At 39.0% G+C, this 16,901-nt stretch overlaps 1 protein-coding gene across 1 annotated transcript in view; it reads right to left on the bottom strand.

The window, feature by feature from the left end:
* The window catches only part of LOC126416484 (cilia- and flagella-associated protein 70-like), a 282,811-nt gene that overhangs the window by 173,771 nt on the left and 92,139 nt on the right, over positions 1 to 16,901 (bottom strand). The window contains exon 5 of the mRNA XM_050084221.1: positions 12,419 to 12,719. Coding sequence (XP_049940178.1) covers positions 12,419 to 12,719 — 301 coding nt within the window. The remainder of the gene's footprint in view (positions 1 to 12,418; positions 12,720 to 16,901) is intronic.

Below are 16,901 nucleotides of genomic sequence, written 5' to 3'. Positions count from 1 at the left end.
CTCTGTGATTCAATTCTGATGAAACAACCTATACAATGCCACAAGCTATGCTCAACATATCTGCGAAAACAACATGAAAATTTATCTAGTAGTTTTGGAGAAGTGTGGAGAATCGTGTTCAGACTAACACACATGACAGCTTTACTGTTTTGTTATTAATATATCTGAAAATGAGTTAGATAGCATTCTAGAAGATAATTTATGAAATATGATGATCACAACACTAATTTTGCAGTCTCCAATTTTAATAATATGTCTTTGTATATGTTTAAGTAATTGTTGTATTATTTCATTTTTTAATCATATTTGAAGTATTTATATAAAAATTTATATGATATATAATTTCAACTTTGACCTATTATTTCTGGCAATATGTCTCAGTCTGAAAAAAAGCTCATGTCTCATGTTAGTCTATTCCTCCCAAGTCATTAAGAGTCAATGCTAGATATTAAAACCTACAGAGTGTAAACTTTTTTCACACATTCAATTAAGCCAAAACGTAAAAAGTGTTCATATGTACATACAAAGTATGTAAAGAACATTCTCCCAACTGCAGATGTGAATAGGACTGGTATATTACAAGTAATGAGATGATGTAATAACAAGGCCAATGTAAATAATGTTCTCCCAACTGAAGATGTGAATAGGACTGGTATATTACAAGTAATGAGATGATGTAATAACAAGGCCAATGAAAAGAATAAGTGAAGTGAAGAAAGGTTTGGTGTTTGAACCATTGATAACAAAGTGACAACAATGTACAAGTTTGTATCTGCTCTCAAAAACAATGACACATGTCATAAATATACAGTGAAACATTGTATGCCAAAGACAAAGAACATTTTATATGAAAACTTCAACACTAAATGTATTTGTGTCTAGTATTGTTTAATTAGTTGACTAATCAGTTTTTTCTTATGCCACTGGTAAATGTTTGTTTTATGTAATTGTGTTTAAATAATATTTAATCACCACACCAACTCTACAATTCAGACATATTTCAGTTTAAAAAAAGTCAATTATCTATTTTCAAACAATGTTTTTTAGAAATCAGAGTTGAACATTTTTAGTTCCAGAATTTAGTTTGCATGTTCATGCTTACAAAATTTTTGGTGGCTATTGTAACAAAACTGCTCAACACACTTCTTTCTTTCATGAAGTATTAGAGTAGCTGATACTCTATAGTTTAAAGTTCTGAATATTTAAATTCAGTATTATAATCATTTATACAGCTTTCCATAATTATTCCAAAGTTAAAATTGATAGGAAAAAGCTTTAATTTATGAAATATTAATTGACTCTATCTCTTTAGTTAAGAAACATTGATTATATTGATATAATCTTTGTATGTAAACTTCATATATGTTTGTAATTGCCAACCAGTTGCAGGAATCTGTCTGTGGTGCAATTGTGGGATAACTTGTAAAATGGGGTCTGTCATGGTTGCTCTATGGAGCCAAAATGCTTCAGTCTCCATTGGCTGTGTTGGACAACTGATATGTTGTACAGCTACAGCGTGTGTTACCTAGTGCGAAAACAAGTTCAGTATTAGTTGAAAAGTGGACATGGAGAAAGAAATCTGGATCATAATATGATTTCAACTTATGTATTTCCAAGTAACAACCAACCAATATATTATATTTATTGCACAAGTGCATGCATTGTCAGTAGTTTGCAAAGCTTACTAATTTCTTTATTACTATGATTATAGTAGCCAACAGACCAATGGATGGGTTAGAACATCCATCACTCGCATACAGACAGAACCAATTCTCATCACTGATGACAACAGATTGTCTTTCCACTCTCCAGTCGAATCTTTCATGATACCAGAGTAGTCACAATTGGTGGTGTCATGGCAGGTTGATGAGGCGTACACATGATTTAAGTGCTGCTGCAAGCAGATGGTTCCCAGTGGTTCCTGGTGACATGGCATGTGCAATATGTGTGTGGATTTCATCTTCAGTTGCTGATTGACTGGCCACTACTGCTCCTATAATGTGTTGATCATGTACACCTGTACTACGTATACATTCAGACCCGGGTTCACAGGTGTGGAAATTTTCCACAGACCACTGCTGAAAGCATGTACAGTTCCTCGAGGTGAAGTTTGATAACCAGCTAATATGGAATCAACTCATGAATACACTAATCAAGAAGAAGAGCTTAGCAAGTAATACAATAATATGCATCTCTCAAAATTAGTGTGTTGGCTGCACATTTTTACTCCTTCTTGTCTAATGGAAGTATCTCCTAAAACACTGGTCCTAAAGTAAACAAAGCATTTATTTAGCTGAAGCATGAAGTGAGCAAATTGTGTAAAGCAGGTAAATGGACATTTTACAGAATTGTTTTTAATGATCTTGGATTCATTGAACTCACTTCTCATGAATGGTTTTTGTTGCTGGTGACAAAAATATGTTTGAGTTGAGCGGTCATGTATACAGTCACATAAACATAAATATTTTTCAAGTACACTTTGCCTCCTTGTCTAGGGTTCAGAATGGAGTTGTGTACCCTGGTTGGAGGTACACAACAAACACTCATCTAACATTAAGCACAAAATTGAGAATCCCTAACAATTAAAAAGAAAATTATAAGCCTTCCTCATTAGCCACTCTTACTACAAATTAACCCATGGGTTGAAAAGTTCTGTAAGCTATATGAGAAACATCAGCATCTGATACAAACGGCATGACAAGCAGTACTATACTGCTACTAGGATTCAGTATTTACAACAATATTATCGAAAGGATGGGTTGCTGTTCACCATATAGAGGTGATGTTGAGTCACGGAAGGACACAACAAAAAGATCACATATCTTAGCCTTCAGAGAAAAGGCCTTCTTCTGAAACAGAAAACACTCATATTCACACAAGCACCACTCCATCCCTCCCTATCTTTCTCTGCCCGTGCGTGGGCATGCTCGCTCGCTCGCTCACACACACACACACACACACACACGGTCACTGTCTGTGGCCAGACTGTCACAACTGGACTGATGGGACCAGCTATCCAATGATGGTAAGGGTGAGGGAGCAAAAGTAGGATGGGGTTGGGAAAGTTGTAGTGCTGTTTATGAGAGCCTGCAGGGATAGGAGGGAATAGTGTAAGGCTGTGCTATGTGCAGTCAGAAGGCTGGGGAAGGGAGTGGAATAGGTAGAGGCAGAGAAGGAGAGAAGTACTAGTGGGTGATATGGCAGAATAGAAGGATATATTATGCTGGAATGTATGTGGGTACTAGAAAAGGTTGATGCCAGGAGCATTACAGGGCCATTGGACATAGAGCAGGGAGAGTACCTATCTGTGCAGTTCAGAGAAGTTGGCATTGGTAGGGAGGATCCAGAAGGTGTAGCCTGTGAAGCAGTCATTGAAGTGAAGCACATTGTGTTGAGCAGTACGTTCAGCAACTGGGTGATGCAGTGGTCTCTTGGTCACAAATTATTAGTGGTCACTCATGTGGGCAGACAGGTTGTTGGTTATCTCCACATAGAAAGTAGCTCAATAGCTGGAACTTAATTTGCAGCTCACATCACTGCTTTCATGGGCAGCATGGCCTTCAATGGGATAGGAGATGCTTGTGACCAGACTGGAGTAGGTGGCAGTGGTAGGATTCACAGGACAGGTCATGCATCTAGGCAAGGGACTGGGAAAAGTTTGGAGTAGGGATGGACAAGGATATCACATATGTTTGGTTGGTTGAAGGAATACCACTGTGAGAAGGATACTGGGTAGGAAATTCTTCATTCCAGGGCATCACGTGAGGCAGTTGAAACTCTGGTCCACGAGAATGTGGTTAATTTGCTCCAGTCCTAGGTGTTCCATGAAAGGAGAGATTCTCTCAGTGGGGGCACTTTAACTGGCCACAAGGGGGTATTCTGGATGGCTGGGTTTATGGACTTTAGTAAGGATGTAGAAGGTAGGGGTGCTGGGAATGGTAGGTGTGAGGAGACAGATAGACTCAGAGGAGAGGTTTTGGGATGCAGTAAGGATCTGATGAGGGACTGGAGATCCTGATAGATCTCTGGAATGGGTCACTGTGACACAGCTTGCAGGTGGACAAATCTGAAAGCTGGTAGTCCATCCACAAAGAAATCCCTGCAGTTCAAAACCATGGTGATGGAGCCACAGTGGTGGAGCCTTTGTCAGGAGATGGAATTAAAAGGTTGGGATCAGGTTTTAGATGGTGCACCATTGTTATTTATGTGGATGTAACATTCATTTCAATTGTGAGGGATTTGGGGAATGATGGTGAGTCAAAGTTTTAGGTTGAGAAATTCTGGAAAGTGAGCAAGCACTGATCTTGGGGCAATGGGGCTCATCACAGTTGGATGGAGGAGTGAACTGAGTCAGGCAGGGTTCAGTATTGGTTTTGGGTCGAGTTTAATTGGTAAGGTTTGTGGTGAAAAAGTGTTTCCACTTTATAAACCAAGAGAAGGAGAGAAGGTCTATAATAAGCACAGCATGAACAAATTTGGGAATGAGGCAAAAGGTAAGGCCTTTGGAAAGGACTGACACTTCTGTGGGACTAAGGCATTTGAAGGCAAGGTTCATGACAGTGCTTTGGATCTGTTTAGGTTCTGGCTTCTGTATGGTGGTGGATAGGAGTTTCTGAGAATGTGGCAAATGGAGTAGATTTGTGAGCAGGGTTTTTTAATTATTGCAGGATGTGAGGGAGATCCGGAGGCTCTTTTAGAGATGGTGGATAGTGTTTGTGCAAGGTGGGCATAGAAACGAACAGGTTGTAGAGTTTTTTGAGGTGATGTTGCACATGCTGGAGGGCAGGAATTGCAATGTTACATTTGGGAAGCAGGAATTTGGAATTGCAGGGTAGGAGAATTTTATGGTTGGAGATTTGGGCCTGATTTACTTGGTTTTGCAAGACTAGGTTGGTGAGGGCTATAGACTAACAGAATGTGAAAAGACAGAGGACATTGTGGAAGAGGGGTTTGGAGTCAGAGATGGGTAATTTGATGGTTAGGGTACTGTGGTGATTCCATAGGCTAGGTATCAAAGCAGGAAGAATATGTGGGGTGACTTCTGGCTAGGGATAGGGAACCATTTCTGTATTGGCACAGGTTGAAGGAGTGAGGATCCATAGTGGAGGATAAAAAAACACGCAAATGTATGTAAGGTACTTAAAAATACATGGGGGAAAAACTGGTAGAAATACATAATATTACAAAGCAAAAACTCATAAAATGGGCGGAATGATGAAAGGGCCAATAGTGAAAGGCAAAATGAATTAAAAACCATGTGAAAATACAGTGAGATCTAAGAGAAAAGTAAATAAAAAGGCAACAGTAGTTGGTGGATGTGTCGAAAGAGAGGGGACAGCAGGTGTTAATACATTAGGTGAGATTACTACATGCATGCTGGAATAAGGGAGGGGGGGGGGGGGGGTTGCAGGAGAAATGAGAGAGAGAGAGAGAGAGAGAAAGAGAGAGGGTGGGGGTGTTGGCAGGATCAAAATATGACAAGACTGTGTAGCACAGGAAGATTCCTTTCCAAATATACCAAGACTCTCAACGAGGCCTTCACAGATGAAAATTACCCTCCAAACCTCATACAGAAACAGATCTTCCATGTCTTGTCTCTCCCGTCACCTCCCATCTCCCACATACCCACCGTCTGGCCACAATGGAATTGTGATCCATTACCCTCCAGGACTGGAGCAACTGAACCACATTCTCCACCAGGTTTCTATTACCTCTCATTGTGCCCTTAAATGAAGAATATCCTAGGCTCTATCACCTCTGCCACTCACCAAACCTACTCAATATCCTTGTCCATCCCTGCTCCTGACCCCTTTCTTTATAGCTCATATCCCTGAAATAGACCTAGATGCAAGACCTGTTCCACACATTCTCCCACCACCACTTACTCCAGTCCAGTCACCACATCTCCTATCCCACCAAAGGCAGACCTACCCATGAAACCAGTCATTTGATCTACAAACTAAGCTGCAACCACTGTGCTTGCCTTTTATTTGGGCATGATGACTAACAAGCTGTCTGCCCTTATGAATGGGCACTGACAAACTGTGGCCAAGAGACAGCTGGACCACCAAGTTGCTGAACATGCTGCCTAAGACAACATTCCTCACATCAATGACTGCTTCACAGCCTGTGCCTTCTGGATTCTCGCTACCAATACCAGCTTCTCTAAACTGTGCAGGTGGGAACTCTCTCTGGACCGGCCTCAACCTACACTAGTCCCTGTCCACTTACCTGCTCCCACTTAAGCACAACACAGTCTTCTATAATGCCTACACACCCACTACTCCTTTTTCCCTTCAATACTTCTCTCCTTTTGTGCTGTAATCCCCCCCAAACCTCCCAACTGTAACTAGGAGCCCTACTCTGTCTCAACTACATCTCTACATTCTCCGATAAACAGCATTATACCTTCCCTCCCATGCACCCTGCTTCCCCTCCTGTCCCAAGTCTCTTCCTTACCCACAATGAATTGCTGCTCCTATCAGGCACAGTTCAACATTACACATAGCAGTCATGTGTGTGTGAGTGGTGCTTGTGTGAATGTGTGTGTATATTTTGTACCTTAAAAGAAGGCCTTTTGGCTGTCATTGTGCCTGTCTGCAACTCAGTGTCTCCTCTGTATGGTGAGTAGCAATTTATTCTTTTCATAATATTGTTGTTATTCCATCCTCGACTTTCCAATGTTTCATGCAGTATTTATAGATGTAAGAAAATAATTTCTTTGAAAAATGTAATTTTTTACTATTTAATATTAAGTTGCTAATTATGGATAAAAAGCAGCTATATGGTAAAACTTTTCTGTGGAGAGGAAACACCTGCCATCCAGGAAAATCTCCATGTAAGGAATGCAGGTCATTGTGGGTGCAGACCAGAAGTTCAAAATGGTAAGATAGAGAACTGACCTAGAGAAACCTGACATTCCAAGAGAACCAGTCCCTGGCAATTAGCTAGACTAATCTGTATGGTGAACTTTGAATAGGATGGGGATGGGGGTGCTGCACTGGAAGGCCAATAGCAGAAGTGGGGCCTTCTTCTGGAAGTTCTGTGTGAGTTGGTAAGGTATCAGATATGGACCACCCGCTTGATGAACCTTGCACCCATGCAGATCTTTTTAAAGTTATTAACAAGGCCAATACTATTGCTGTTTTCCCTTTGAAAAACACCTCAGAGATTGAGGGAAAAGAAAGAAATATAAAACATGCTGATGCTAGAATGCATATTGCTATGTTGTTAACAGGTTGCAAGGAATGTACGGTTACTTAATCTTTAGTCTTTCAAAGACATAAATCTGGAAACAATTAAATTTTTATTTTTCATCGTAAATAAAATTACTATTTTTAATTACAAAAGAATGGGCACCAAGTGCATATATCATATTTTTCAGTATTTAAAAACCATGGGCTCATATTCAAGAGGAGTGAGTTTTAATCATCATCTAGTCTTCCTACCACAGATTTCTGTAGTTTCCATACCTCACTTTACACAAATACTATGACAGTTTCTGCAAAAAACTAGAGCAGTTTTCTCTTTCCATCCTTGACCATCTGAGGTACTGATCAATCTCTAATGGAATATTAAATATTAACCCTTGTAGCTTCTGCACATGATCATCCCACTCACAGGCATGCAACTTTCTGTTGCCAAAGGTAAAAGTACGAGTACGTCTTATGAATATTTATGGGCTTCTGAGTGAAGATAATTTTTATGAAGTGACATAACTGGTGAACTATGTAAGAGTTGCTGTAGTGAAAGTGTAACTTCATCATTCTGAGGACAGCACTGTGACTAACTTAACTCAAAAGTGCAGTGCAGAATGTGTAATTAACAAAGTAAGTGAATGACTGCTATGAAACTGTATTTGTTACAGCCAACAACAAACAATGCAACTGCAAATCATCCAGGAGGATGTAATTACCAGGTATCTGTGTACAGGTCCACCAAGCGTATGAATGTGGCTGCATTAAGAGGTTGCATTTCAGCACATAGACTGGATAGAATCAGAGTGTTAAAGGGCTGTCTACTTCGAAAATACCTTTTTCTACTACTTAAGAGAATTATTTGGCTCAACCATATTTATGATGTTAAATCACATTGAAATCCACTCTTATTAATAGTGACACAGTTAAGAAGAACTGGCTTCCAACTTCAGACTTAAACTATAATAAGAGTCCAGTGAATAGAAGCACAGTCAATTCTCCACAAGCCACCTAACTGTGTGAGGTGGAAAGTATGTCTGGTACCACTAACTGATCCTTCCTTTCCAGTTCCACTCAACAAATGATGCACAGGAAGAATGATTGTCAGTAAAACTCTGTATTAGCTCTAATTTCTCAAATTTTCTTGTCATGGTCATTCCACGAGATGTATGTGGGAGACAGTAATATGTTGTTTGTTTCAGAAAGTGCACCTCTGAAATTTCAATAGTAAACCTCTCCATGATGCACAATTTCTCTCTTGTAGTGTCTGCCACTGGAGTTTGTTGAGCATCTCTGTACCTCTTTAACTCTCTTGCAATGGCTAAACAATCCCATGATGAAATGTGTCACTCCTTGTTGCATCTTCTCTTTTATTAATCCTATCTGGTAACAGTTCCATACTGATGAACAACACTCAAGAATCGGTCACACAAGCACTTTGTACGCCACTTCCTTTGTGGATGATTCTTCCTATGAATCTCATTCTGGCATCTGCTTTTCCTGCTATTTGTTTTATATGGTCATTCCACTTAAGGTTGTTACAGATGGCTATTCTTAGATATTTTATGTTATATACTGTTTCCAGCAATTTGCCACCAATAGTGTAGTTGTACAATAGTGGATTTCATTTCCTGTTATATGCTGTGTGTTACATTCATTTATGTTCAAGGTCAACTGCCAGAACCCACATCATTTATAAATCCTCTGCAGGTCATTTTGCAAATTATACCATCTTCTGGTGCTGTTACTTTCCTACAGACAACCATACCATCTGCAAATGGTCTTAAGGAGCTCCCAATGCTTTCCACTAGATCAGTTATATACCTTGTAAACAGTCATCGTCCTGTCACACTTCCTTGGGGGTACTCCAAAGATTGCCTTTGCACCAATCGTTTTTGTTCCATTAAGAGCAATGTGTTGAGTTCTGCCTGTAAGGAAGTCTTGAATACAGTCACAAATCTGGTCCAACACTCAGTATGCTCATATTTTTTACTAAATCACAGTGTGGGTTGGTGTCAAATGCTTTCCTGAAGTCAAAGAACATGGAATTAATCTGAGCCCGTTGTCTATGGTGCCTTGGATCTCATGAGGAAACAGGGTCAGCTGAGATTTCAAATATCTCCATTTGCAGAATCCATGTTGATTTTTATACAGGAGATTTTTGTTCTCCAAATAGTCACAATTCTTTAAACACATTCCATAATTCTACAACAGATTGGCATCAACAACGCAGGTCTATAACTATGTGCATCTGTCCTATGACACTTCTTGAAAACAGGTGTGACCTGCATCTTCTTCCAGTTGATAGGTATCCTTTGTTGCTGCAGTCATCTACAATAAACTGCTCCTAGAAGGGGGCAAGTTCTTTTGCATAATCTTTGTAGAATCTTATAGGTATCTCATCTGATCCTGATTCTTTTGCATAATCTTTGTAGAATCTTATAGGTATCTCATCTGGTCTCGATGCCTTTCCACTACTAAGTTATTGTATCTGCAATCAGTTATCTAAATATCTACCATTTCGATGCTCAATGATGATGGACTGAGGGACCATGTTACAATCTCCTGTAGTGAAACAGTTTCAGAAGACTGAATACCATATTTCAACCTTCTCTCTGTTGTCCTCAGTTTTTGTGCCAGTATGGCCATTGAGTGAATCAATAGGTGATTTCAAACCACTTAGTGATTTTATGGTTTTACTCAGCTCAGTTGACAAAATTTTACTTTCAAAGTCACCAAACACTTCTCTCATTGTTCTCCTTACATTCATTTTCACTTCACTCAGCTTTTGTTTTTCAACTATGTTTTGACACCTCTTGAATTTGTGATGAAGCTCTCTTTTTTATGTAGCAGTTTTCTAATATGGCTTTATGATCTCAGTGGGTCTCTCCCATCCATTATGACCTTGTGCAGAAGACATACTGAGAAATGCTTTTGAATTTCTCCCATTTGTGATCCACACTTTAATCCTCAGTACTGAATATTTGATGCTGACTGCTCAGATACTCTGAAATTTGTATTCCGACACTCTTGCCAAGCACAAATGTTTTCCTACCTAACTTAGTAAATATATGGTAAAATATTTTGAGAGTAAGATATCTTCGTTTATGTCTCATACCAGAAACCAGCTCCTTTGTGACAAAACAGTAAGATGCACTGTGCTGCTTCCTACATCAACAGCATTTATCATGGAAGCAGCGAGAACAATGAGAGCTTGATTTTATGATCATGTTATCTCTGACACTATTTTTATGAAATAATTCTGCACAACTGCTACCTCTGCTGGCACTGCTTGTTTCTATAGTTCTTCTGTAGGTGGAGTTGCTACTATGAGATGAAGAGAATGCCACAGGATATGACGACACAAAACTTTATAAAGGGGTCTAACATTAAAGCACTTTGGCCTATGTGAAAACACCATTGAGAGAGTAATGCACTGCATATGTGACAATATAACACTCTTGCCTGGATGATAACAGGTTTTAATGTTTTGTAAAAAATATTATCAATACCATGAGATGTTATTGTTTCAGGACAGTTAATTATTTCCTTAATCTCCCTAAAAAGGATACGATGAGATACTTCAGGAATACATCGACACTTTATTGTATCACATTCTGCCTGTAGAACTGCTGTTAAGACCCATGAATATATTCACTTATGATGTAATCTGGTGACCACAATACGAGGTCTGTTCAAAAAATTCTGGAACATACATAGTTTCACACCAATGGTATGTTGGAGCAAAATGCAGCTGACATCCCTGCACATGCCTGTGTTTAATGTGTAAAAGTGCTATATAGAGTAAAATGTTTTGCTGCACAATTTGTGAATTTGAGATGGCAGAGTTAGAGGAGAAATGTGTCTGCATTAAATTTTGTGCTAAACTCAAGAAAACCATTACAGAGACACACCAGATGGTACAGGAAGCCTGTGGTGATGAGAGTTTAAGCCACACTTGGTGTTGGGAATGGTTGACATAGTTTTAAAAATGGCTGTACAGAAGTTAAAAACGACCCTCATTCAGGATGTCCTGTGACGCCTACTGAGGATGCTCAGGTTAGCAATGTCAACAAAACTGTGTGTGCCTATTGAAGACTGACTGTCCAAGAGATTGAAGGAGAAAATAACATTTCATTTGAATCATGTCATGAAAACCTGACATGGCATCTTGTTCCCAAATTTGTCCCATGGCTCATGAGTCATGACTAGAATGACCTTCGCCTCTCAAACTGTGAAGAACTTTTGGGTCGTGCAAATGAGAATGAGATGTTCATTAGGAGAATCATAACTAGTGATCAGACATGGGTCTATGGTTAAGATGTTGAGACCAAGGTTCAGTCTTCACAAAAGGTAGGGAAAGGTTCTCCAAAACCAAAAAGGGCTCCTCAGGGCAGGTCAAATGTCAAAGCCATGCTGATAGTTTTCTCTGAGTTTGAAGGATTAGTTCATCATGAATTCAAACCACAGGGACAAACTGTCAATCAACAGTATTATTGAGAAGTGCTGTGACACTTGCCAGAAAATGTGAGAAGGAAAAGGCTCGAAATGTGGCAAAACAGTTCATGGTTCTTGCACCACTATTACCATACCCACACATTCATCCCTGTTGGTGCATGACTAATGCACAATAAACAAAATCACTGTGCTGCATAATCCTCCATACTCTCCAGACCTGGCCCCTGTGGATCTTTTCTATTTCCAAAGTTGGAAACCCCATGGAAAGGGTGAAGATTTGCAACAATAGATGAGAAAAACAAAATTTGCAGATGGCGCTTCACATGATCCAGCAAGAGGCGTACCACGACTGTTTCAGAAAGTGGACATGGATTGGGTGAGGTGTATTGATTGTGGAGAAGAGTATTTTGAGGGAGACCATGCACAATAAGTAAAAGGTAAGTACAGAAAAATTTAGTGGACAAAGTTCTAGAATTTTTTGAACAGACCTCATAATGTGAATTGATTGGGGCAGCCGGCCGGGGTGGCCGAGAGGTTCTAGGTGCTTCAGTCTGGAACTGCACGACTGCTATGGTCACAGGTGCGAATCCTGCCTCGGGCATGGATGTGCGTGATGTCCTTAGGTTTAAGTAGTGCTAAGTTCTAGGGGACTGATGACCTCAGATGTTAAGTCCCACAGTGCTCAGAGCCATTTGATTGTGTGCATCAGCCGATAAATATGAGAGTACTAGAATATCATCAAACACTTATTTTTCAAGTCTAACCTGTCTGTCTTCATTGCTGTTGAATGTGACACCTGGACAATATTTTTCTCGAATCAGCACAGTGACTTTGTCTCTCAAAATATTTACAATTTGTCCAAATACTTCAGTACTCTGCAGGTAAATGTAGAAATCATCTAACACATTTTCTTCAGTTTTTCTGTTATAGTAACAATAATCTTGTAATTCAGTTGATATTATTTCTGACACTATTTTTATGGAATGATTGTAGTGTACGACTGCTGTCTCTGCTGACATAGCTTGTTTTGGTAATTCTTCTCTAGGTGGTATTGCTTCTGAAAGGCTAATCATAAAACAAAACAATATCAAAAGACTCTCACATTATGAATTTTTTTTAAATGATTATATTTTACAAAAATTTATTTTGTAATAAATGTTATTGGTAGTAAGGAGGGTGTTAAACACCCATTGAGATGAAAAACAGTAAGTAATGAGTAGTTACTAAATGCATTAATTCAATCGACCATTGATTTATTATTTGTTAGAGTTACATTTTATGTTCAATATACAGTAGAGTAGAGACAATGAAGAATGCTAATGTACAATTCATTATAATTAGGTTATGCTCCAGTTTCCTTTTATTATCTAAATATATCTGGGAAACATGTTTTATTGCTAGCATTTAAGGATAATGACCAGATCTTACCTGCAGGTAGCATATGAACTATCAGTATTATCAGCTTGTGTGCTTTCAGATCCACTATTTTGCTACATATTTTATAGATCTATACACCAACATTCATTTTGTAAATCCCATCATTAAGCCTTCAGGGATGGAAAATGAATCAAATAATATATTAATAGGCAGGAGCAGCTGCTACAGACTACCATCATTAAGCCTTCAGGGATGGAAAATGAATCAAATAATATATTAATAGGCAGGAGCAGCTGCTACAGACTACTTCCATACTTCAAAACGATTTGATATGAAACGTATATTGAAATCTATACATACAATAATCACATCTCAGTGATTTATAATAAGTCTTATTAATATCCCCTCTAATGCTTCATGAAGCTTAAAACATTCCTGCTGGGGGTCTATATACAAAGTGAGCTGGTGCAGTGGTCAGCACATGGGACCCACATTCGAGAGGATGACAGTTGAAACACCTGCACAGACACCCAGATTTAGGTTTTCCATGATTTCCCTAAATTTCTCCAGGTAAATGCTGGGATGGTTCCTTTGAAGGGTCAGGCTGATTTCCATCCCCATCCAAGCTTGCACTACGTCTCTAATAGGACGTTAAATCCAGTCTTCCTTCCTTCCTTGGGGGGTCTATAGACTGCTGCGTTCTATGTTTCCAGTCCTGTTACTGAAATATAGCACTGAAATAGCTGTTCAGTGCAGTTTTCTCTGAGGTGTATGGCCTGAGACTTGTGTGTATAGCAACTATCCATTTCTGCATATTCCACTTACAGTAATATGATATGATGTGGCACTCAGTAAACTTTCAAGGTGCAGATGGGTCAAAAATTTTGAGTTTGTAATAAATAGTGTTGTTCATGAAGGCAGAGGTTGTGATGATGGTAGAAAATTCTTCAAATTTAAAAGAAAAATATATTAGGTATCCACCCAGTACTCAAATGAACACTGATGAATTTAAAGAGGCCATAAGGAAGAAAGTGGTAAACAAACTTAAGCTATGAAAAACATTTATGGATTTAATATTAGTTTTGACACATGAGAAATCAAGCAAAATAAATTAACAAGTATCAAATGTTTTGAGCATATTAGGGACTACTGGAATGTAATGACAACAGTCAAGGAGATCTGAAATACCCAAACAAAACAATGTATCATAATTGGATAGACAAAAAATCTACTCACCGAGCGGTGGCAGGAGGACACACATATAAAAATAGGTATTACTTATGCAAGCTTTCAGAGCCAGTGGCTCCTTCTGGCAGAGTGCTTGAAGGGGAAGGAAGGGGGGTGAAGGAAACAGACGGGAGAGGTTTAGAGAAAGGGGTACAGTTCAGAAAAATTACACAGCACCCCGGGTCTGGGGAGACTTACCAGATGGGATGAGAAGGAAAGACTGATTGTTGGGGGACTGCACCAGACGATATTTGAAAACCTGAGAGCAGTGTTTATATCACAGCTGGTATATGACACATCATTCTGCAAGTGGCTCTCCCTTTGATAATATGTGTTTGGCAGTTACAAGGCTGATACAGATGATGGTAGAAGCATGCATAGGGCAAGTCTTGCAGTGAGGATGGTCACAGGGGTGTGAGTCACAGGTTAGAGAGATGGATGCAGAAAGAGCACAGGATCTGAAAAGGATATTGCAGAGATTGGGAGGGCAATGAAAAGCTATCTAGATGTGGTGGACAAAATCTCAGACAGAAAGGATCTCATTTCAGGGTAGGCTTTAGGAAGTCATGGCCTTGTCGATGTAGCTGATTAATGACTTTACATCTTTGTTTTGGACTGAGACTATGGAGACTGATGGGCGGTACACTTTGTTCCTTATGCAAGAAAAATGAAAGTATTTATTGTATAGTTATTTTGTGAAACATTTTATATGAAAAAAATTTTGCAACCAAATGTAACAGTTCCAGTAATTTCCATTCCTGCCTCCATCGCCGGCATTTTAGGATATTGTTTTACAGGCCCTTGCTGTGCTCATTTTTCATACAAAATCCTAATTCTGAAGACACTTGGTATGAAAACAATGTTAAAACTGAGGCTCTTGTCCAGGATTTGATGTAAAATGTGCATGAATGACATTATTTATTATTCATTTTTTGCAACATTTTGATTTGAAAGTCTAGAAATGAAACTTTTTGACATGAAAGAAACAAAATAAATCAAGCGAAATCTTTCCAAGTGAACAAATAATGAAATAATGTATGATCTATCAATTGTAATAAAAGAATTAAGTACTTTATTCATTAGTTTTACTTTGTTTGATTTTGTGTTGAAATTATTTTGAGGAAAAATAAGTATCTCAGAGTTGAACGTATAATTAGGAGATAACAGTGTAACAGGACATCCTCTTCTAGCATTACTTTTCCCAGCAGTGGTTGTCGATACTAGTATTATTTTTTGAATTTTGGATAGGTTAATACTATATCAGTTGCTTTACATGAAAACCTCCCTATAAATTTATATGCAGTATGCTATATTTCAAACTAAAATTTATGAAAAGGAATTACTTCATAAAATATTTTAATTTCAGTGTTATAATCAATAAGAACTAGTTCTGAAAGTATAGTTAAATTTTTTTTTTTTAAACATTTCATTTGAAGTTACAAATTAATTTCACAATTAAAATTTTCTATCATTAATTATGCAATCCTGTGCTGTTTACTATGTTTATTTCTGGACTCATTTATGAAATATTAATCAAAATTAATAATGTAACAAAAACTAGTAGGAATTCAATTGTTAAGAAAAATTGTAAACACTTTGGAATGTTGTTATTTCCACAGAGTGTGAGATTAATAAGCTTGCCTCTGATGTGATCGGACGTATTTTTGGACGAACAATGTAATTTCGGCTTTGTTAATGTCAAAAATCAAAATTCTGTAAGAATACCAGAGAAGGAAAGTTGCTACTCACCATATAGCAGAGATGCTGAGTTGCGATAGGCACAACAAAAAGATTCATACAATTATAGCTTTCGGCCATTAAGGCCTTTGTCAGCAGTAGACACACATACATGCACACACACACACTCATGCAAACGTAACTTGCACACATGTCTGCAGTCTCAGAGAACTGAAACCACACTGCAAGCAGTAGCACCAGTGCATGATGGGAGTGGCGACTGGGTGGGGGTAAGGAGGAGGCTGGGCCGGGAGCTGGAGGGATAGTATGGTGAGAGTGGAGGACAGTGAAGTGTTGCAGTTTAGACAGAGAGCAGGAGAGAAGGTGCAGAGGGGGGAGGAGGTAAGTAGTGGAAAGGAGAGAAATAAAAGAAAATTAAAAGACTGGATGTGGTGGTGAAATGACGGCTGTGTAGTGCTGGAATGGGAACAGGGAGTGGGCTGGATGGGTGAGGACAGTGACTAACAAAGGTTGAGGCCAGGAGGGTTACGAGAAGGTAGGATGTATTGGAGGGAAAGTTCCCACCTGCGCAATTCAGAAAAGCTGGTGTTGGTGGGAATGATCCATATGGTACAGTCTGTGAAGCAGTCATTGAGATAAGGGATATCATGTTTGGCAGCGTGTTCAGCAAGAGGGTGGTCCACTCGTTTTTTGGCTACAGTTTGTCAGTGGCCGTTCATGCAGACAGACAGCTTGTTGGTTGTCATGCCTACATAGAATGCAGCACAGTGGTTGCAGCTTAACTTGTAAATCACATGACTGGTTTCACAGGTAGCCCTACCTTTGATGGGATAGGTGTTTTTAGTGACCGGACTGGGGTAGATGGTGGTAGGAGGATGTATGGGACAGGTCTTGCATCTAGGTATACTACAGGGGTATGAGCCCTAAGTTAAGGGATTGGGGGCA

This window comes from Schistocerca serialis, chromosome 8, assembly GCF_023864345.2.
Source record: "Schistocerca serialis cubense isolate TAMUIC-IGC-003099 chromosome 8, iqSchSeri2.2, whole genome shotgun sequence".
NCBI classification, from domain to species: Eukaryota; Metazoa; Arthropoda; class Insecta; order Orthoptera; family Acrididae; genus Schistocerca; species Schistocerca serialis.
This window is presented reverse-complemented; position numbering and strand designations above follow the sequence as displayed.